Source organism: Myxocyprinus asiaticus, chromosome 11, assembly GCF_019703515.2.
Source record: "Myxocyprinus asiaticus isolate MX2 ecotype Aquarium Trade chromosome 11, UBuf_Myxa_2, whole genome shotgun sequence".
Lineage (NCBI taxonomy): Eukaryota > Metazoa > Chordata > Actinopteri > Cypriniformes > Catostomidae > Myxocyprinus > Myxocyprinus asiaticus.
The window spans coordinates 22,392,179-22,415,801 of NC_059354.1; the positions used below are offsets into that span (position 1 = coordinate 22,392,179).

The 23,623-nt window shown below is 39.8% G+C and overlaps 1 protein-coding gene across 6 annotated transcripts; it reads right to left on the minus strand.

Annotated features, from left to right (window-relative positions):
* Positions 1-808: 808 nt before the first annotated feature.
* LOC127448439 (AF4/FMR2 family member 2-like) lies at positions 809-23,138 on the minus strand. 6 transcript variants are annotated; one of them, XM_051710954.1, is made up of 18 exons: positions 22,922-23,138; positions 15,407-15,484; positions 15,241-15,322; positions 14,353-14,410; positions 13,729-13,780; positions 13,077-13,114; positions 12,522-12,711; positions 8,342-10,387; positions 7,545-7,660; positions 6,955-7,114; positions 5,372-5,505; positions 5,199-5,262; positions 3,708-3,844; positions 3,544-3,615; positions 3,354-3,447; positions 2,881-2,930; positions 2,587-2,780; positions 809-1,868 (listed from the first exon to the last, which is right to left on the minus strand). In XM_051710954.1, the coding sequence occupies exons 1-18, from the start codon at positions 22,988-22,990 to the stop codon at positions 1,747-1,749; spliced, it is 3,756 nt and encodes a 1,251-aa protein (XP_051566914.1). In that variant the 5' UTR covers positions 22,991-23,138; the 3' UTR covers positions 809-1,746. The 6 variants fall into 6 exon arrangements, with proteins under 6 accessions (XP_051566914.1, XP_051566915.1, XP_051566917.1 ...); XM_051710955.1 differs by having other exon boundaries at positions 15,241-15,274; positions 22,922-23,137; XM_051710957.1 differs by having other exon boundaries at positions 15,241-15,274; positions 22,972-23,014.
* Positions 23,139-23,623: the final 485 nt, after the last annotated feature.

Genomic DNA, 23,623 nt, shown 5'->3' on the forward strand with positions numbered 1-23,623 from the left:
AGAAAGATCATCTCTGCACAAGTCCCTCCCACTTGGAGGTGTCCGGTCTGCAAAATGATGGTAGTTAAAGGGATAGTTCAAACAAACATTATGTTATAATTGACCATTTATACACCCTCATGATGTTCCAAACACATACAACTTTCTTCCGTGTAAGACAAAAGATTTTAGGTAGAATGTTAGAGACTGACAGTCTCAGTGACTATTGACTTTCAAATCTGAAAAAAAGATGCAATGAAAATGAATGGTGACTGAGGCTAACATTCCACCTAACATCTCCTTTTACGGCTTTTTTGTTTTTTGTTCCACATATAAAAGAAAGTCATACAGGTTTCAAACAACGTAAGGCTGAGAAAATGATGATAGGATTTTCATTTTTGAGGTGAACTACACCTTTAAGATATATTTGTTTAAGTATCCAGGTGCATTTCATTAAAAGATGTTTAGGGATCCACACATAAAGCCTATTACTGTAAATAGCCACATTTAAATACACAAAATATGATCTAATTGGCATTCTTTAATATCTAACTTTCCCTTACAAAAATGTACAAAATATCATAGTTATTGATATAATATTGATATTAATTATTGATCCTAATGTAAAATCATTTAATATCAATAGATTATAATTATGAGCTCATATATATATATATATATTAAAAAAATGTTTTTTTTTTTTTTTCAGTTTAAAGATCATTCTGCGGACAAAACGTTGATAAAATATCTGTCCAGGAACATTCAGTATATATATATATATATACAAATCCAGAAAACATGAGTTGTGGAAAATCAGATGTGATCTAAGGAGCCTCGTTGTCATTCCCATTAAAAATCAAAGATGGCGCTAGCGTAAATAAGGTATATGATCATCAACATCATTAACATTACCACCAGCACCACCACAATACTTTGTAAAAACACTTTAATTAAAAAAGGGCCGATTTAGCTCTTTTCTGTCTTACAGTTCAAACTTTACAACAATTTAATAAATAGTCTTGCATAGACTGAGTACATAACTTTATGATGATTATTGAAAAACAGCACCAAAACATCTACATGACACTCACGTGTTAAAAAAAAAAAAAAATAAATAAAAAAAAACTGACTTATTGCACAAAGAACTTCATAAAAAAAGTCAGCAGAACATTAATAACATCCACAGTGCTTTAAAGAGACTTCATGTATGCACTGATTGTCAGAAAATAAATGATGAAAGGCTCATTTAAAACGATTATTAGCTTGATGCAACACCTTGTTATAAAAAATCATATCAATCCAGTAAAGATGGCTTCAACAATGAATACAGACTACTTCAAAAAATGAATTCTTATTATTTCTAATACAAAATTGTGGCACATTAGGGAGAAGCAGCATTTGAGGAATCAGCTGACAATTTTAACTTTTTACAGTTCCAGTAAGTTAAGGATTTCTAAAGAAGTGCTAAGAACTGCATGACCAAGGAAAACGTTATTATTTCTGACATGGTGTGGATATTCCCACACTTAATGCTTGGTAGGGTAAATCATGGATGTCCACTCCTCAATACCCAGTCCTGGCATGATGCCTCTCATGAATATGAGGGGGGCACTTTGCTTTAGCACTGTCTGACCTTAACTTGTCTTAACCCTAGATCCGACATCTTGGTCACAGAGTGCAGGTAACTGTAGTATTATTTGGTAATCTGGCTTTAGGAATTTGCTTTCACAAGTGATTTGTGAAGTTTGAGTGTGTCTGTACATGGTATTATGATAGATTAGCGCTGATCCGGATCCACTGGAGCCCTTGTCTGGTATACTGGACGATATGGGCCATGCTGCTATGCAGAGTCAAGGGTCCAGTCAGTGTGTTCAGATAGTTAAAAAATTCTGGTGAGAGAAAGAAAGAATGCATTTGCCTGATGTACATAGTATTTGTGAGTTGTATACAGAAATGAATTATTGCATACTGTAAATAAAGTATAATATTCAATTCAAAACAAATTTGACAAATTGCTTGATGTGTTCTAATAAAAAACGAAGTATGGAACCTTCTTGTGGTGGAATAGTGTCCAAATATTTCTCGGGTAAAATGAAACATTGTAGGAACAGTTCACCCAAAAAAGAAAATTCTCTCATGATTTACTCATGATTTATAAAGATTTGTCAAGATTTAAAGTGAAAAAGGTTTTGGTCTTTTCTCACTAAAAACTGCTTGGATCACTTCAGAAGACATGGGTTAAAACAATGGAGTCGTATGGATTACTTTTTTGCTACCTTTATGTGCTTTTGGAGCTTCAACGTTTTGGTCACCATTCACTTGCATGGTATGGACCTACAGAGCTGAAATATTCTTCTGAAAATATTTGTTTGTGATCAGCAGAAGAAAGAAAATCATACACATCTTGGACGCCATGAGGGTGAGTAAATGATGAGAGAATTTTCATTTTTGTGTGAACCATTCCTTTAACATTACATAATTTATATCATACTGAGAGAAAGATGACATTCCAGAACTATTATAATGGGGCCCTGAGGAGATGAAGGAGAGGCACACAGTTTTCCCACACAGCATTGCATCTCTTCCTCTGAAACCCTGAGCACTCACCCTTATTTTCCTTGGCCAGGGTATCAGCCACCTCCCAGTACTCATAACTGTACAGTACACTGTTGGTGATATTGAGGTGGTTTGCTGCCATCTGGTGGATTCGCTGGGGAATGCTGATTACATTGCTCGGTGAGCTGCCTGTGTGAGATCCCATTATGTTGACAGAGCAAATAGAGGCACTAGGTACAGCTCCCCTGTAGAAGCACAAATACAGATGTATTGACACTCAAACACAACATAATTTCACTCACACAGTGCCTGTGTGTTAAAGATCCACACATAATTAAATCTTACTTTCCAGCATCGTTCCAGGGAGGGGGTTTGTGAGGTGCTTTTGGAGAACTCTGTAAAAATAGAAGGAATATATACATCTTTAAACAGGACAGATTTGTTCTTTTAACACACAGTATTGTCTTGGTATTGGTTGCCTTTTGTGCAGGAGTCATCAAAATGTACTGAACATACAACGGACAAATGTGTCTGTGGCAAAACTTATTCTCAGGACTGAGAGAAAAATATTCATATAAATTATAATGGCTGATAAAATGCTTTCTGTCTGAATAGTCACTTTTAAGGCTTATCGGTGATACTTAATTGAATGCAATCTTAGGGTTCAGAGGACAAGCTCAACACCCAGTCGTCCTGATGCGTTTATAACCAAACTGTCTGTCAAATGCTAACAAGGTGATGACCTCTGCTTTTGTGTATTGTATCTTGATTATAAAATTTTCTCTCCCTCATACACATGCTCAAACACATACACATACCTTGAAGAAGTCTAGCAGGACTTTAGAGTATTTCAGAGCATGGTCCTTCTTAAGTCTGAACATTTGCCAATAAAGGAGAGCAAGACAGCGGAAACTGAAATCCAGAAACAAACTTTGTCTTTTGTACACAGATCAAAATGCAGAAAATATTCAAAATGACAGCTACAGATCTTAGCAGTGTTGTATTTACCACAGTACCGCCAGCTGCTTGTCCTCCTGACTGGCTCCAGGGCCTGCGTGACTCTTCAGTCTCATAGCGTATCTAACCAACACAGAGAACATTAAAATCAATACAGTGGGTCTCAGATGGACAGAGAGTGAAAGGAGGAAAAAAGAGACAAAACTCTTACACACCTTATGAGCTCCACAGTTTCAGCATACATGGTGTAGGGGGACTTGGACTCTAGTGGTCCCTCTTCCATGGCTTTACCACACTCCATAAAGGACAAAGCAGCATCCACATAATTCACAGCTTTCCCTAACTTATCCACCTGAGAAAAGGCAGGAACAGAAGGGCAAAAGAGCAGAAGAGAGCACTGGATGCAACAGACACTGTATAGAGGAAATACAGTTTATTTGTACAGTGGCTTTAAAAAGTATACTTTGGTCACTTAACTCACACAAAATGTCTGAATGTCATTGCATTAGATAGTAAAATATCAAATTAAGTGACATCTGCAAACTAATTATGCTAGAGGTTTTCTCAGAACTAACTTCACTTTTCAGAGGCTAATGTTTTAAAAAAAAATTTAACCAACTGATCTCAAGCTCATATTGGTGGATTTATGAAGTCAGTTCCCCACAGCTTCACACAGGTGGTATCCTAGCACAGTAACCAAATGTGTAGTTCATCACAGTAAATATGGACATGTTCCACACGTTTGACAACCAGAAAGTGTCCAAATGTTTTGGTCTTGATTTTGAACAACATACTGGGACCTATTTTAAGAGTGCTATGGCTTAAGAGCAGAGCTATGTGATTCGTCTTATGTGTAAAGTCAGCGGGCATGGCCATGTAGCGCAAGCATACGCTAAGTCTAGGCACTAGTGGGTTGCCGAAAATGCACATGCAAGGCGCTAATGGGCTGGGTTAAGTGCATTTTAATGCTAAAGTTCTTCTCCGTTTATCGCACCGTCTGCATCCTATTATATATTCCATTAAGCAATATATTTGGTCAAGCAACATCAATATAAATGAAGACAGTGTAGTGTAAATGGGCTGTATGCAATGCATCCCTTGCTCTGTTAGTCACCGAGATTAGACGTGCTTTCAGACGTATTGGTGCAAAGACCTATTTCTCAGGAAAATAACAAATTGCGTGTTGCACTACTTCATTACTGTAACATACAATACACCCACAGATAACGCAAACAATCCAACCCCACTTGCCAAGATTTTACTATAGCCCCAGGAACAGTCCTCGCCCTGGCTCTGAATATAGTCCATGCCTCTTTCCAGGAATTAGCTTTGTGTCAAGCCCAATGTCAAGTGTGTGCCCAAGTCCAGGAGACAGCCGAAAATTGGATAAGATGTACAGTTGTCGCACTTAGCGACGCACCTAGCGCAGTCACGAAAATGGAGCACACTGTATCTATTGTTTTATAATAATAAAAGAGCTTCTTTTGGCAAAATGTTTTGCTAGAAAAGTGTGATTATACTATATATTTTGTTGTTTAATGCAAAGATATTTTAAGTACAGCTTAATTGTCCAGTTTTTTGGGGGCCACTGAATACTATGACAAGTGGTTGGATCTTCAAATCTAAAAACAAAACCATCTCTCTGAAAGTCTTTGTCTAGTGGCAATATGAAATGTGTAAGGTTTGAGTTAATAATGCTGTAATACCATTGCATCTGCTCGATGTTTCAACCTCTTGGCCTCATGCATGTAGTACTCAGCATGATGAGAGCTAGTAATGGGAAGGAAGGAGAGATAAAGTGAAACTCCTGGGAAGGTATTCAATATAAAGATCTGAATATCAATAAACAAAACAAAGGCATTAACAGACATGAACTCACATGTCACTGATAGGCACAGTTCCTCTGTTGTGAAGAGGAAGGTTTGGGGGAGGAACTCGGGAGCCAGAGAGAGGCTGTGGGTGTTCTGATACCCCCACACACTCCACCTCTACCTTGGGCTGCATCTTCTGGACCTGTGACGGCAATGGTAAATTCATGCATATAACAATAAAAGGATTTGGGTAAATATAAGTGTTACCAAAGGCATTCGTAAAATGAAATCAGTCATGAACAAGCCCATGTCTTTCAGATAGTGGGGTTATATATGAAAAAACCAAGCACGACAGACTGTCAGAAGAGTGTAATGAATATGCAAGAGTCTTGGTAATAAACTAATATGAATTAATAAAATTAAAGGTGTTGTAAGTGATTTACCATTCTGGAACTTCGACCAGAATTAGCAAATGAATTAGACATGTCCCATCTTTCCTAAACCCTGCCATCTTAAAGGGGTCATGACATGCCTTTTTTAATTATTTTAATATGTTTCTTGAGGTTCACTTACAGTGGTGGCCAAAAATATTGGCACCCTTGGTAAATATGAGAAAAGAAGACTGTGAAAAAATATATCCTTATTGTTTATCCTTTTGGTCTTTCATTCAAAATATTCACAAAAATCTATCCTCAAATACATATCAAACAATTCCAAACACAACACAAGTTTTATCAAAAAACAAAATTTTTTGTCAAATATATGTGTGGCACAATTATTGGCACCATTTTATTCAATACTTTGTCCAGCCTCCCTTTGCCAAGATAACAGCTCTGAGTCTTCTATGATGGCTAATGAGGTTGGAGAACACATGGCAAGTGATCTGAGACCATTCCTCCATACAGAATCTCTCCAGATCCTTCAAATTCAGAGGTCCACGCTGGTGGACACTCCTTCAGTTCACCACACAAGTTTTCTTTGGGGTTCAGGTCAGGAGACTGGGATGGCCATGACAGAACCTTGAATTTGTGGTCAGTTAACTATTTTTGTGTTGATTTTGATGTGTGTTTTGGATCATTGTCCTGCTGGAATATCCAACCACAGCCCATTTTAAGCTTTCTGGCTGAGGCAGTCATGTTTTGATTTTTTTATCTGTTGGTATTTTGAGTCCATGATGCCCTGTATCCAAACAAGATGTCCAGGACCTTTGGCATAAAAACAGCCCCACAACATTAAAGATCCACCACCATTTTTAACTGTGGGCATGAGGTATTTTCCATATGGCTACCTCTCTGTGCGGCAAACTCATCTCTGGTGTTTGCTGCCAAAAAGCTCTATTTTTTTTTCGTCTGACCATAGAACCCGGTCCCATTTGGCTATTCGAACCATTCCCCTCACCGTGCGTGGGACAATATCGCCATACATCCTCTTTCAGGCCGATTTGTAACATCTCCAGTTGATTGGCTCTTCTTAATTATTGCCATGATGGTGGAAATGGATATTTTAAATGCTTTAGCTATTTTCTTATAGCCACTTCCCATTTTGTGAAGCTCAACAACATTTTGAGTTTAGAAAGAATGAAGGAAAGAAAGAAAAAGAAAGAAAGAAAGAGAAATCAAATATTCATTTTTGTGTGCTGTATTTTACATACCTGTGTTTTCTGTGTTGTAGCATCTCTGTCTTTTTCTGTGAGTGTGTGGTACTTCTCTGCATGCTGAGCATTCACTGAGGGCTTTGAAAGCTCCAATACGTCAGGTGGAGGAGACAATGGGGACACTGGCCTCTTGGTGTAAAAGCAATCTTCCTGATATCTGCATACATGGCAATAAAAAGAGCATCATCCACAGGGCCATACTGTAAACATCATCTTACGGCCCAGTGGACAAGAATAACAGCGCTGAATTGTTTATATTTTTGTCACTATAACCATACAAATTTTTCCCCCATGATGCTCATCAAAGTGCCATTGTAGCATTGTAGAATAGCACGATTTTAATGGTGGTAAATGATAGTGGATAACTGTTAATGTGTTATTATATATTGAAAGTACATGTTCTGAATTTCTGAATCAATTAAATCTTCCACACTGAAAAAATACTCTTCACACAAAAGATACTGTCAGAACAAGATATAACAAAAAGTTAATTGAATTTTTCCAAAATTATGTGCACTAAGAGAAAGCAATGAAGCGCAAAAAAATTCCTTGTGGCAAACAAATAACATTTTTATGTGCAAATATACCCATTTTGTTTGTTGTCAGAGCTGGTTTCCTCAGTCACTCTACTCATTGCCACAGGAAGCTTGTCTGTATGAGAGTGAGTTCTCTTAGTCTCTCTTTGAGCCTCTCCATTCTCAGCCTGATACAGCAAAAACACCAAAAACTTTCATGCATGCAACATACAAATATATATATATATATATATACACACAATACATATTTGATTAAATTTAAATGAATAGTTCACCCAAAAATAAAAATTCTGTCAGTATTTACTCATGTCATGCTGTTGAAAACCCATATGCTGGTACTTTTTCTGTGAAAAAAAAAAGTAGAAATTTCATGCTGCTCTCTTCATACAATTACAGTTCATTGTGGCCATGTCTGTCAGCTCCAGCTCCAACTCATGCACTGCATACCAAGTTTTCTAAATACATACGATAGCTTTGAGTAACAAAAACACTGTAAATCTTCCCTCCGCTAAAAATCATATCTAGTTCGCATTCGCATCCAGATTAAAAAAATGGAGCCTTGTGTTCAGTCACTACACACATGAGAACCAACCAACTTGTCAAACGTGGTCACTATGAACTAACGATGTATGGACAAGAGCTACATACAGTATTTATTAAAAGATTTCTACCTTTGTGTTCTTCTAAAAAAAAAAAAAAAAAGTAAGCACACTGGTTTGGAATGACCAAACTGGTTTGGAATGATGAGGGTGAATAAATAATGACAGAATTTACATTTTTGTGTGAACTATTCCTTTAAATATTAAACTGTTGAATTGAATGTGAAGATGTTTCCTGTTTCTGCTCACTTTTCTTTTACTTCTGCCATCTCCCAGCAGTTGCTCAGAGTGGTGCAGATGCCTCATCGATGTCTTTTCTTTTGACTTTCCTGATGATGAAGATGAAGACGAGGACCGTCTCTCTATAATCTCATTTGCATTAGGAACTCTGCCCAGGAGCGAGAGGTCTATCCTCACTACTAGATTTCTCAGGCCTCGATGCGAGACAGTGGGGGAATTTTCAGAACGGCCGAAAGGAACCAGCGTGTAGAGTTTGTGTTTCCGCCGACCTCGTTTATCTGCCTCTGTGGTGCCTGAGCTCGGCCTGTGGGGGTGAGCACCTGTACTTGTGCCCTGTTTTTTGTGCCCCCTCTTTTTTTGGTTTGATGTTGAATCTGCAGGGACTTTGGCAATGTTCCGGGGTGGACTAGACTCAGAGTCTGTCTCAGAGGAAGATGATGAAGATGATGAGGATGAGGATGAAGAAGAGGAAGAGGATGGATGTTTGGGCTGGATGACAGGAGTAGGAGAGGGTGGAGAGAGTGGAGGAGAAGGGCTAGAGTCTGTCACATTAGGATGTGAAGAAATGTCCTCTTTACTCTGCCTTCTCTTCGTCCTCCTCTGCTCCTCAAAGTTGAGTTGGTTGAATTCCACTTGAGGGTGATGCTCGCTGTTTGTATGAGGTCTTTGCTTTGGCTGCACTGCCTGCCATTGAGCTTCCTGCTCCCTCCTCCTTCTCCTTTTCCTCTCTCTTTCCCCTTCCTCGATTCTCCTATCTTCCTCGTCTTCCTCTTCCTCAGAACCCCGAACCCAGCGTCGCCTTATTAGCTGCTCCTCCGCCAGTCTCCTTTGCTTCTGCTCCTTGCCGGTCGGCACCAGGGTCACTCCCTGGGCCTTGCCTCGGCTGTTGACCTCCCGTTCTCTCTCTCTGGACTTTGGCTCTTTTTGAGAATGCCCAGTTCTGGGCTCTGGGACGTCTTCTGGGAGTTTGACCCTAGGCTTCGGACTGGCACTCAGTCGGGAGCTTGGTTTAGAGCCGGATAGTTTGGGATCAGGGAAAGATTTAGACTTCGAGCTGGGGTTGTTGCTGTGACTAGATCGACCTGTCACGTCGCTTTGGGATGAGTCCCTGGATTTTAATGTTGGACCATGTTCAGAGCTCTTAGAGGTACTGAAATGGGATGAATTCCCCAATTTGGAGGTTGAACTGTGGATTGATACTCCTGTAGGTTCACCGTTTCTGTGATTATGTTCAATACTATGGTCAGTTATAGAGTGTCTGGCTTGTTGTTTTGGGCTAAGGCTTGGTCTAGAGTTGAGCTTGGATTGATGCTTTGGAACTGGGTTAGAAGCTTGGTTATACCTTTGCTTGCTAGTGGATTCAGAGCTTTTGGCTTCAGACTTGTGTGTGAGGTCTTTGTGTGACTTTGCTGTTGTGCTGTGTTTGGAATTAAGCTGTTGGGGAGGACCAGGTCTTGAGTCTCTGGATCTAGAGTCTTTGGGTTTAGACTCTTTCCTCTTGACAGTGCTATGGTCCGGAGGCACCCATGGCCTGACTTTGGGACGATGTGCTGGATCAGAGACAACTGCTGGCTGTGCAATATGCCTAGGACTTGCCTGTTGAGGATGCTGAACCTGAGGATATGTACTGCAGGGTTGTCTCTGTACTGGGGTGCATGAGAGATTTGGACTGGGGCTTCTGGGAGGGTTCAGAGGTAAAGGGCTGGGACTACGACTCGTTCTGAGGCTGTCTCCTGGACTTGGGCACACACTTGGCACTGGGCTTGGCACAAAGCTAATTCCTGGACTGGGGCATGGACTATAATCAGGGCTAGGGCAAGGACTGTTCCTGGGGCTATAGTCAAATCTTGGACTAGGTACTGGACTTTCGCTTGGACTGTAAGCCTGTCTTGACTCAGGGTCTCTTCCCCAGTATCTTCCCGGAGATGGTCCTCTGCAAGATTTTGCACTCAGGCGGTGTCCTCCTCCGGGATCGTGGTCAGTTGAATGAGGCTCTTTAGGGAATTTCTCAAGCCACCTGTCCAGCTGCCATTGTGTGGACGGTGGACTCTCCACCTGGAAACAGATACAGAGAAATGAAATTAGTATATGACAGAGAAATGAACATTGAAATTAAAATATTAAAATTGGTGACAAATAATTTGAGATTACAATGAACCTGTTAATTAACACTGAAAAAAAAAAAGCAGTGTCATTTGATAAAATACTGTGACCAATTAATTTCAGAGGGGTCTGAATAACAAAACATTTTTGACTAGATTATGATGATCAGTGAAGCTGCTCTTGACCTGTGAGGATGACAGTATATAGTATATAGTAAAGCAGTATAGCCACAGTTACAAGTGTAATAACTATGTTATTAAATACAGTAAATGTATTTCTTATAAACCCTATTACATAACACCTTAAGCAAAGAAAATGTATGTTTGTGGCTGGCAATTTTAACAGTAAAGGTCACATTAAAAACAAAACAGTAGCAATGCAGTTATAGATTCATATTAAGTGAATTGCAGAACTTCAAGCCTTTGCAAATTCTTGGACATACTGGTGTAAAGTAAACACGATATTTGTGCAGAAGAGTAAACAACACATATCTGCTTCTATTTACTCAAAAATGTAGTCAGGAGAAACCAATACATTAGGGAAAAGCTGAAAAGGATAGAATTAATTACAGTAATAAGAAACAAGGCTAGTTATGTAAACAGGCCAGTGTGTCAGTGGGAGAGACAGGAAAAGGAAAAGAGGGGGTGAAAGAGAGAGCAAGAGAGAAAGAGCAAAAGAGAAAGAGCAAGAGAGAGAGAGAGAGAGAGAGAGAGAGAGAGATTCCTTAAAAATAAACAAGGTTTAAGATATTTAACAACATAAATAATGTAGACAATACAAAACATTTAAGGTAGAGGTAATACTTACTTGAAGGCATACAGTATTTAAGCTCCATGGCAGACTGTGCTTTCGCTGCTCGCCTCCAGTTGACCAGAGCTAATTTAAACTTTTACTTCCCCACTCAAACATTCCCCCTTCCCCTCTCTCTCTCTTTCCAGCAAAGACACTACATCTCTTGTGCCCTTTTCCCACAGTCCCTCCCTTCAACCCCCCCCCCCCCACCTGGAACCGTGTGGCGTTTCCAAGCCGTCCTCCTCAGAGACACTACATGACTACACGTAGATGAAAAACACATGGTGTTCTCTCCTACTTTCTCCACAGGTTCCAAATGGATGGCATGTTCAGTAATAGAGCCAGCAATGTCACACAGACACCTTCATTCATTTATGGTGTAGCTCTCTGCTACTGGAGCTTTAAATCTCTCCCTCTGATTAGTATAAAAATCTCCACACTCAAAACATAAAGGCCTGTTTTACACACACACAAACAATTTTTTTTTTTTTATCAACTTGAATTGAGTAGGCTATTCTTTCAAAAGTGTGCATATTTTGCTTTAAAAATTATTAGAAGTATTTAATTAAAATGAATGAGGAATATGAATTTTTAAAAATGAGTAAAGAAAATTAATAAGTTTTAAACAGTTAAATGAAAAAGTAACTATATTTGCTTTGGTATTAATTGAACTAATTTGTGTTTATACTTCATACAAAGTTAAGCACATTTAAATATATCTAACCATTTGCTGAAATCTTACTTTTGCCACACAGAAAAAAAGTGGTAACCATGCAATTGTTACTTCAAGGACCTAATTCAACTTGATCAAACCCATACAAATGACTTGTGCTGGTGTAAAGTAATTTGTCAGGTTTATTTACATTAAATAACAGATTTTGGAATTGAATAAAACCAGTTCATTTAGATGTTACCACATGAAGCAAATTTTTTAGCATGTGAAAACATCCCAAAACAATGTCACAGTAGGAAATCTTTCAAGGATCGCTATTTTTTTCCCTTGTACAGTTATCGGATTATTAGGATTTTTTTTCCAGTGCTGTTTTGTGTTCTGGTTTCTGTGCCATAATGAATGTAGATATGTAGTACTTCCTATCCAGTTAGTCATCTGGGATGCCACATGTTGACATGACACCCAAATTCTAAAGTCCCAGTGGCCCTCTGCCCTGTGGCCCTCCTCCACATTCCTGTCTCCACCCCCACCATCCCTCTTTACCTTATCTGCTAAAAACAACTGCTGAAAAAGAGAGAGAAAGAGGGGCAATAGTATGAAAGCAAAAATTTTACTGTTTACCTCTGTACTGCAGTTTGGGGTCTGCTGTTGGGTTGGTGTCCTGCACTGGGCGTGCGTTCTTGGGCTTGGGCTACGTGATCGCTGGCTGTTGCTTTCCCAATCACTGGAGGAGTCTGATCCTGAAGACCCTGAGCTAGAATGTCTCACCCTTCCGCCATGTGTGTGTGTGTGCCTCTGCAGGCCTGACAAGCTGTCAGTCAGTACATATGCATAAAAGATGGGATTATCTTCCAAGCAAATACACAGACAGCAAAACAAGCTCACCTATCATGTTGTCCAAAAGACAAATGAGCAGGCAGAATAAACATTGACAAAATGCTTGGCCTACCAGTGGTGAATATGTATGTGTGTATGTGTGTGTGTGTTTGGGGGTTGAACAAGTTGAAAGGCCAAAAGAAACAGAGGCTGTTCTATCATCCTGCTGTCACATTCCACATATTCTGACCTCTTCAATATGTATTGCACATGCTCACAGGCATAGGGACAATACTGAGAGCTGGTACAGTTACAAACATACATTACAAAGCAGACAAGACATCACAAGCACAAACCTACCGGTCATTATCCGCCCAGGAAGTTGTTTGCTCACTTCCCTGTGTAACAGATTGAGTAAAAAAGAGAGCTTTTTTAAGTTGTTTTTGATTGTTTTTAGCAATCTTGAGCAAAGCAAAATAACCATTGATCCCAGGCACTGTTCTGCAGTAGACAGACAGGTCACGAGTCTGGTGTCTTTTATGACTAAGGCTGTTATGACTCATAAACCTGGAGTCCTGGGTTGAGTGGGATATATGCATGCACAAGGAGCTGGTGCTCTCGGTTTAACAGTCTAAATCAATCAAAGTTCTCAATCTCAGCAAACCTCTCAATGTCAAATTCAGCAGCACATACTTGGTCATAAACAAAGACATGGATTGAGCACTGCACAGAGAAGAATGGCATATTTTACTAAATTTAGTGATGTGAAAGGAGTTTTAATCAAAAACTAGATTTGCAATTCCTAAAGAAAACACCAGTGCTTGCAAAGTAGCAAAAGAATGTGGTTAAAATTTTAGGTAAGCTTAGGTTTTAGGTAAATTAAATGGTGCATCTAACTTTGTAATAGCACTATTCTTCTGTCATCTTCTAATGACTGTGCATGTGAATCAACACATAATGTGGCCTCAAACTGCTTTTGCCTTTCCTGGAATAATGTTAAGAGGAGTCCTACCTCGTCCCTGTCATCTTCATCACTGCTGAGCTTCAGGTCATCAGCGAGCATGCTGGGAGGGCAAAGGGAGAGCGGTCAGCATGAAACCCTTGAACATGAGAGCGTGTCACACTGACTTGACAGAATTATTTATTCAGTCTGTCAATCTGCAGCACATCTGTCAGTGTGTGTGTTTGTGTTAAATGTGTCTAGCCATATGAGATTGTATCACATTACAAGCTTCAAGGAAAAAACACCAATAAACACAGTGCTCTAATGTTGAACAGTGCTGTTATTTGTTGGTAGTGTGCTTCCGGCCTCTCTCTCACTGAGTTAACCCATTCTGTAATTAGATAATAACTCTAGAAAACACTAGAAAATAAAGTTTATGAGGTCAGGGAAGTTTGTATGGCGGTTCGGTCGAACCCTCTGTATGAGGCCTGTACTCAACAGCAGTTGGCCCAAAAGCAGTAAAATTCCAGGAACCCCATTCTAATTAAACACACTAAAATGTATCCAGTAGTTGTTCAACACTGAATCTATAAAGTTTATTGTTTATGGTGTAATAAATCTCACAGAAGCTGCTCAGGCACAACCTGGTGTTTGGTGACAGTGGACAGATCAGGTGCAGTGCGTTCCACTTACGATTTGTGAGGGGCCACGTATGGGCGTGAGGGCATCCTTACAGAGACACCATCCCTCACTGAGAGAGACAGAGGAAGAGAAATACAAACACATTAGGAAAAGAATGTATAAAACACAGCTATATAAAAGCACAACTAAAAATATACAGCTGTATAAACCACACACCAATATTTCTGAATAAACATCAAGAAATAAATTACAAGGAAATTTTTCATTGCACACACAGAGACACCAGGGTCATGTGCCATTTAGAACTGAATTGAGACATTTTAATTCTATTTTTGCACTTGGTTTAAATTAGAACTAAGGTAGCAAACAGGGATGCAGAATTGTAATTGTAATTTGAATTAAAGGAAGTAGAACTAAAGTGGAATGAATTTCAAAGACATTCATTTGACTGCTGTAAGTGTAGTTTTTAATGAAAATTATTTTAAAAAACTTTGGATGAATTACCCATGAATATGTTATCATACACTGAATATTTGGGATAAATTAGATGACATTAATTATCACTGTTTGAAATGGCACTTTCAATTATTACGCATGGTGAAGATCATGCATACAAGATGTAAACCATAAACAGAACACCTAAGAGGTTTTCTGTTCTTGTCTATATGGTTGAACAAACAAAATTTGTTCAGTTTCTTTGAATTGCAATTCAGTAAATACCTCATCCTGTCATTCCAATTCCAGTTCAACTTCTTCAGTCTTGAAGGGCATGGGATGGCCAATTCAATTCACAATCCAACTTGTAGGCTTAAAGACAGCCAATTCTTAAATTTCACATTTGACCCAATCGCGATACAAACACACACGCGCACACACACAGACACATACTAGAGCTCCAAACACATGGTTCATCTCTGTACATGAGTGTAGCATGTTTACCATGTCTTTGCCGCAAATTGTCCTGTTTTCCCTCCTGTGACAGAATCAGAATAAACCAAATCAGCCTCCATCGACACACAAACTGCACAGAGACAGAACGGAAGTTGTGCTCTATACAGGCGAATTTATTGTGCTTGTTTCAGTCTGTAATAAACCCTTTGCATACCTTGGAGTGTGAATACAGGAAGTGCTGAGTGCTCCCTTCTCCTGTGGGCTGCTGGTAAGGCCAGGACTGGGTCATGTCCTAGGGAGAGATGAGAAGACAAAGCCTTAAAGTCAAAGTGATTTAAAGATTTGGAATAAGTGCTTTAAAATTGAGTGGCAGTAGGAGTTGTCATGATGCAACAGACAGAGATATCTGCTGACATAAGGTTTAACTAATGTGACCTACAATGTGTCTGACAGATGACTCATATTATTAATTTGAGTTTTGGCCATTGGAGTTCATTACATCTAGAGGATTTGCAAAGTTTTTTTTCTTTTCTTTTTTTGGTTGAGGGATCTAGAAATTTATTTATTCATCAATGTGGAACTCTGTATCACAATGTCGTAAAAATCAAATAAATGTGGTATATATGCTAAACGCTATCCTGATGAAATGTATATCTTGAATATGTCTGGATAAAAGTATCTGCCTAATGCATAAATGTTATGTAAATGTTAAAGTTGCAGTGATTGATCACAGGAAATGTACTGGTGCTGCCAGATAACATTCTAAGATAATGGGGAATTTTTACCTCTAGTTTATCACAAAGACGAAATAACTGAAACAAGAGAATGCTTTGGAATGCTTTATGCTATTATGCTTTTTATGTGATTGTCTTCTTTCTTTCTAAAGAAAAAAAAACATTCTCAATCCATTCTTTCACCACACTGTCTCTCACCTTCCTCCCTACTTATACTTCTGAGCAATTTGAAACTTGTGTATTGCCGCACTTCTCATGTTATTGCCTCTTTAGGATGAATCGCTTTTGCTGCATTCCTAATTTGTATGTTGCGTCTGATAAAAGTGTCTGCTAAATGAATACATGTAAATGCAAATAAATGCTCTTTTTCCAAACAGATAGAAACATAGAGATTCAGCAACAGCTCCTCACCACAAATCATCTCATAGATGCTATTTTCCATTAAGCTAATGTTTTTAATCTAATAAGGAATATTTTACATTGAACAAGGGTTTTGGATTTATTTAATACTGCATTTTTCCCATGATGGTAGTGGTTCTTGCAAAAGTATTCCTAAAGAAGCATTGCTAATCACTGGAATAACATTATGCAGAGGAGTTCATGATCTCCATAAAGAAGAACTTACAGTATTTATCTGTGGGTTTGTGGAAGTTCTGGTGTTTCTCATAATGAGTGTGATTAAGTGAATTACTCAGTAAAACACGTTATTGTGTAATCTATTCTTTTAGCTGTGTGTGTGTGTGTGTGTGTGTGTGTGTGTGTGTGAGAGAGAGAGAGAGAGAGAGAGTGCATGCATGTGTGCGTGTGTGTGTGTGTGCTGAACACAAAACAGTTTGTGAAACATTTAATAACAGTCATCAGGGAAACAGATGTATAGTAAGTGTTTGATAGATTACATGGTAAAATGTAATGCTGCAGGTGGCTCCTAGATTGACATTTAATTATGGCAGAAGAAAACTGTGACAGCACTGTGTCATTAATTAAACAGTTATATAGATAATTACAAGCACATAAATCAGAGGTTTCCTTCTTCACCTGTAATAATACAAAATTAAATAACCATAAACACTGTACATACATGAACCAGATTTCTCAGATATAAAAGCAATGTATATTATATTATATGTGTGCTTTGCAGACATTACCTTTATTACCAGACATTGCAATCTTTGAAACAAAGCCTAAAAAGTTAATTACAGGGCAAGAAACCAAAGGGTCAGCTACAGCACATGTCAAGTCTCAATAAACAACAGTGGTCTTGCACTTCCAAACTAGAATATTTTCCACCATGAGCACCTAAACTACTATAGCTAAGTCAACTACTGAACAATATCATACTGTCAAGATTATGTTTTTAGAAAATAAATATTTAGTATATTGGACAGAGCCATTTTTTTTTCCAATGGGCTCAAAAATGGTAAAGAACTCATTTTCTCTCACTATAATTCTCTTGATTATTCTTCCTAACCTATAGCAATACCCCTCTTAAAAACACACTCCTCCCTCCAGAGCATAGCTCTTCTCCCTTTCCATTCATCCACCTGCTTCAATCTCTCTCTCGCCACATCAGTCACTAAGGGCTCATTTCTCTCTTCCAACAACAAGGCTTCCCAGGTGAACCTGCGACTGCCTCTGCTGTCTCTATCTCTCTCACTCTCCCTTTCTCTCTCTTCTCTGTCTGCAGACTCTTTAAATGCTTTGAGAAGACAAGAGCTTAGTCTCCAACACATTTCAATGCAAAAAAAACTCACCCTATTCACTCTCATATTAAATCTAAAAGGTGCCATAAACAAGACCAATGATCTTTTCTGTGATGAGGTGATGCATCAAACACGATGCCATTAATTATTTGAATGTAAATGATGAACCTCTCTTCCCATCAAAATATCTTGCACACCCTGGTGAAAAGACCAGCACATGTTGTGTTTTAGATAGAAATTCATGCGGGTCTAAGCTGGGCTTTTCAGCAGGGTTTAATGAAGATGCTAATTACAGTTTTGAAAAAGCTCTAAGACATACACGCACTCATGCTTGCAAAGAAACCTGTGCTTTTTCTAAATATACCTAAGACCACAACACCAGCCCTGGGAAGACTTGCACTTCTGTGCAAGTGTTGGTAGGCCTACACAAAGTTCAGACTCATAGTAACAGACAGATATGAAAAACACAGCACCATACTGTACTGAGATGAGCCCACACATCAAACAGCACAATGTACACCCACATGGCTATTTAAAACTTTGGCTTTCTCATACTGAAGACTCCAACTGACTAAATGAATAAAATATTCAGCCCATGTGAACACACAAATTCTGACCAATTTGAGCTGATCATGTCATTGAAATGAAAGCATTCATGTATGCTTTTAGTTTGATATTAAAGATTGTACTCTCCCTTTCTGAAAAACAAACAAACATATATGTTCTGTGTGTTTAGACATCAAATTACTTGAATATAAACCAATTAAATTGTGAATTTATATCTTAATATAGCTTACAGCACAATCAGAAATCTGTAGAACTGCTGACTAAACCGCAGATTTGAATCTGCATTACTAAGTGTTTTCCCTCCAAAAATCAACTACAACTGCTGCATATCACATCAGTTCTGTCACTATAACTTAATCTGTTCTTAATGGACCTCAAACATGAATTATTGTTCATTTGAATAGCGCCTAGATTACTTATCAGGGCTATTCTCTTCCCACCTAATTCAGTAAATGATCAAGCAGTGTCATTAATATCAAAACCATAAGAGGTTAATTGCAAAATACTGTTTATAAACATTCAATTTGTTCCTATTCAGCTGAATTCCACAAATCCAAAACTAAGAGAAATGCTAATACCCCTCCCCTGTTTTGCAGATGACCAGATGATCTTACAATATTAATGTGTCGTTAAAGTGTCAGGGTGAGTGTCTCTTGCAGTACGAGGGGAGTCAATGGTGTTTAAAAAAAAACAAACAAACAAAAAGCCTTTGTGTAGTTAGGCATAAACATAGAGATTCCAAAAAAGAAATTTTGTCCACAGTCTGGGTCAGAGTTACTTATTTGATTTGAATATTCCATTAGCTAACAAACTAAAAGTGCTGATATGAACTGATGTGCTGTTGGAAAACCTGCAACTAAGGTTAAATACTGACCTTTACAAAGCAAACTTGCTGCAAATTTGCAACTGATTACTTTCAAATGGAAATGAGCTTGCGATTTTCGGCAAATTATTGCCAAAAATTTACAGCTCATCACCCGTAGTGTAGAACCTGCAGCAAACCTTTGGCAATAAGGGACAATTTGCCACTACTGGCAAACACTTCTATGGCAAATGGTGAAATTATGAGTGGCGAATTTGCAGCAAGTGCCACAGAGGTTTGCCAAAACTATACATTTTTGTATGGAGAAACAAGAGAAAATATACTGTACAGTCACCTGATATAAGGATATAAGCTTGAAGTGGTTTATCTTGCAATGATTACTGACTGACAGCTTAACAAATAAAATAAATGATTGCACATAAAATATTTATTTTATTATATGAGTGTGAATCAGTGTAACACTGGGGACATTCTCCCTAGCGGCCACTAGAGGTCACTAGAAGGATAAAGACTTTTAGTTTGAAGATTGGTTTTTGTTTTTGTTGTGTCTCTGTTCTCTGTGTTCCCCTTGATTGATCACAGCTGTGTCTTGTTAAACGTGTTGTTTTTGTGTATATATTGCCCTCCTGTTCTCTCTGTCTTGGTCAGTGTTTTCCTTTCATGGAAAAATGGTTTGTTCTCTGGTTGAGTTTTGAGTTCTTTATTTTTTTCTTCTCCCCTTTTCTCCCCAATTTGGAATGCCCAATTCCCAATGCACTCTAAGTCCTCGTGGTGGCATAGTGACTCGCCTCAATCAGTAATCCCATGATGCTGGCAGCGCCCACGCCTGCCACGGTAAATGAGCCAGCGCCCACGCCTGCCATGGTCAACGAGCCAGCACCCACGCCTGCCACAGTCAACAAGCCAGCGCCTACACCTGCCACGGTCAACGATCCAGTGCCCATGCCTGTCACGGTCAATGAGCCAGTGCCCACGCCTGCCACAGTCAACAAGCCAGCGCCTACACCTGCCACGGTCAACGATCCAGTGCCCATGCCTGCCACGGTCAATGAGCCAGCACCTTAAGCCTCGTCCGTCCCAGCGCCTGAAGCCTCGTCCGTCCCAGAACCAGCGCCTAAAACCTCGTATGTCCCAGAGCCAGAGCCTAAAGCCTTGTCCGTCCCAGAGCCAGCAACTGAAGCTTCGTCCATCCCAGAGCCAGCATCTGAATTCTTCTCTGTCCCCGAGGCTGTCGATGAGCCTGTCCAGCTCCCCAAGGCTGTCGACGAGCCTGTCCAGCTCCCCAAGGCTGTCGACGAGCCTGTTTAGCTCCCCAAGGCTGTTGACGAGCCTGTCCAGCTCCCCAAGGCTGTCGATGAGCCTGTCCAGCTCCCCAAGGCTGTCGATGAGCCTGTCCAGCTCCCCAAGGCTGTCGACGAGCCTGTCCAGTTCTGAGAGCCTGTCCGGTTCCCCGAGGCTGTCGACGAGCCTGTCCGGTTCCCCGAGGCTGTCGACGAGCCTGTCCGGTTCCCCGAGGCTGTCGACGAGCCTGTCCGGTTCCGAGAGCCTGTCCGGTTCCCCGAGGCTGTCGACGAGCCTGTCCAGTTCCCCGAGGTTGACGACATGCCTGTCCGGTTTTCTGAGCCTGTCCACGAGCCTGTCCGGTTCCCCGAGCCTGTCCACGAGCCTGTCCATTTCCCTGAGGCTGTCCAGTTCCCCAAGGCTGTCCAAGAACCTGTCCAGTTCCCCGAGGCTGTCCAAGAACCTGTCCAGTTCCCCGAGGCTGTCCACGAGCCTGTCCAGTTCCCTGAGGCTGTCCATGAGCCTGTCCGGTTCCCTGAGGCTGTATGTCCCAGAGCCAGAGCCTAAAGCCTTGTCCGTCCCAGAGCCAGCAACTGAAGCTTCGTCCGTCCCAGAGCCAGCATCTGAATTCTTCTCTGTCCCCAAGGCTGTCCACGAGCCTCTCCAGTTCCCCGAGCTGTCCGGTTCCCCGAAGCTGTCCACGAGCCTCTCCAGTTCCCCGAGCTGTCCGGTTCCCCGAGGCTGTCGACGAGCCTGTCCGGTTCCCCGAGCCTGTCCACGAGCCTCACCAGTTCTCCAGTTTTGATCCTATCTGTGTCTTGTTAACCTTGTTAGTTCTTGTGTATATGTTGCCCTCGTGTTCTCTCTATCTTGGTCAGTTGTTTTCCTTTCATGGATGTAATGGTTTGTTCCGTGGTTGAGTTGTGAGTTCTTTGTTTATTTCTTTGAGTTCTTTATCAAAAGCCTGCACATAGATCCTCCTTCTCTCGCCTCATTCCTGCAAATGTTACAATGAGAAGAAAAAGACCACGGAGACTTTTGCGTGAGCACTGTAGGAAATCACTTACCTGGGAAAACAGTCAGTTATCCATCCTAGTGGTCAAATATGACAAATGTGACAAAGCTTGTCCTGAAAGTTTAAAAAAAGATAGACATATTTAAATGTTTGAATTATTTGACAATTTGAATAGTCTTGGCCCATCTGAAAATTCTGTCTCAGTCAGAACAGTCTGTAGGTCTATGCCGAGTTTGGTGGATATAGCTAGAATGCTCTAGGAGTTACAATTGATAATTTTGGTCTGGTTTAGGGATTTTGGAAAAAACGCTTCACCCTTTTTCTTTAGAATAACAGTATGTTAGCTTTTTCAAGCCAACATAATTATTTAGTATGCGTGACATTTTAAGACAATCCAGTAGCTGTTCATGTACAAGAATAGACTTGAAAAACGTTTTATATGTTCTATAGAGAGATCACATAAATACTGAAACTACAAGAAAAGAAAGTTATCTCAGTTTTGTGTGCAGTGCCCTGGAAAATACCAGAGCAATCATGTCTTACCAATATTTGTGACATATCACCTGTTATAAGCATCATATTTGTGATCAAAGCTTATAAATACATTGCAGCTGAATAAATGCTGCACAGCCATCATCTGCATATGCAGGTGATCCATTGTGGCTGCCTGCACACATGCACATGTCTGTACTAAAGCACACATAAAAAGCTCTCAAAACTCTCAGTCTAGGGTCTGACTAACAAGCAGGTGTGGGAAATTATCATGCATTTTTCGATGAATCCCTTGTTGTTTTACATACAAACACTCTCCACAGCACCTGCTTCACTATCCTCAGAATGACTGAGAATGAGTAATCTGTGAAGCTAATGAAATTGTGAATGTGTGTGAGAGATAGTAATTCCCAAACTTAACTGAGCGAATTTAACCTTACTCACATAAATTGAGTCCTTGTGCCCTCAACTGCTTCAGTCAATACTTTTGCGTGAGCATAATATGATCTTCATCTCATGGTCAGTCTTCACCCAGGTAGTTTGTTTCCCCCCTTTTAATTTTTTACTATTCTCACATGTGAGTCCTAAATATTATTAAAGCGAGCCTTAGTCAGTCAACGCGCAAAATCCCCTTGATGCCATCGGGTCTCGGTGGAGAAGTTCAAACCGGGATACTAAGGTGCAGCGATAGACATGATGTAACAACAGGAGAGGCAGGTGATAATCGCCTTGATGAAGTGAAGAAGCTCACTGTGACAGAAGAGGAAGTGTCATTTTGAAATTTTGAATTTGAATTTTTCGAACCACCTAATCAACGGTGGGCGCGCCACACTGCAAAACTGAAAACACCAAAGTTGAGCTCTAAGGTTCTCACACCGGAAAACAGCTCAACTGACAAAACCAGAAAGCATTACACCTCAGATGTGCTGCCAGTGTGTACACAGAGAAATGGCAGAGCAAGATTCTCCTAAATAGAACTCTTATTTGATTATTCTTTTGATTGCGCTGGCACAAAGTGATATTATTATTAATAGCAATCTATCTATCTATCTATCTATCTATTCTTGTCTCTGCCTTAAAAACAGACTAAATTCATTAGGTTTAATATTTCACTAACCTGGGATGCGTGCTGAAGCATGAAACAAACACTTGCAAGTTTTCCCTTACTTCCATAAATGGTAGGCATGTTGAAGTCGATTGTTTAGTTGTCCATTTTAGCAGGTACAAAAGCACAGCGCCGCGAACCGCACGAGAGGGAGCGTCAACAGGTCACGCATCAGAGGAACGGTCGGTGTTTCTGTGGAAGCACGCAATGGGCGGAGGCTGAGGATCTACCGACGGTTCAGCGTTGTCACCTTAACATCGCGTCAGAGCACTATGACGGCGATGAGCGAGGATGCTCGTGGAGACAGTCGTGCGTAAGCATGAAGGGAGGAGGGGAAAAGAGTCACCGATAAGCTGAAGCATGAATTCCATATCTATCTATCTATCTATCTATCTATCTATCTATCTATCTATCTATCTATCTATCATTACAATATAGCCTACTCTGAACCCTTTTTGTTTTTTGATATATCAACATTTTGTCTATTTCCCCCATATGCCCAACACTTACTGCATGATGGGTTAGGGTATAATGGAGACCTGGATCACTTAAAATAATTGATGATATGTTCACAATGCCAACACTGCAAATTAAGCTTATATCTGTGAAGACAGTGGAGGATGAAATATATATATATATATATATATATATATATATATATATATATATATATATATATATATATATATATATATATTTTTTTTTTTTTATGTA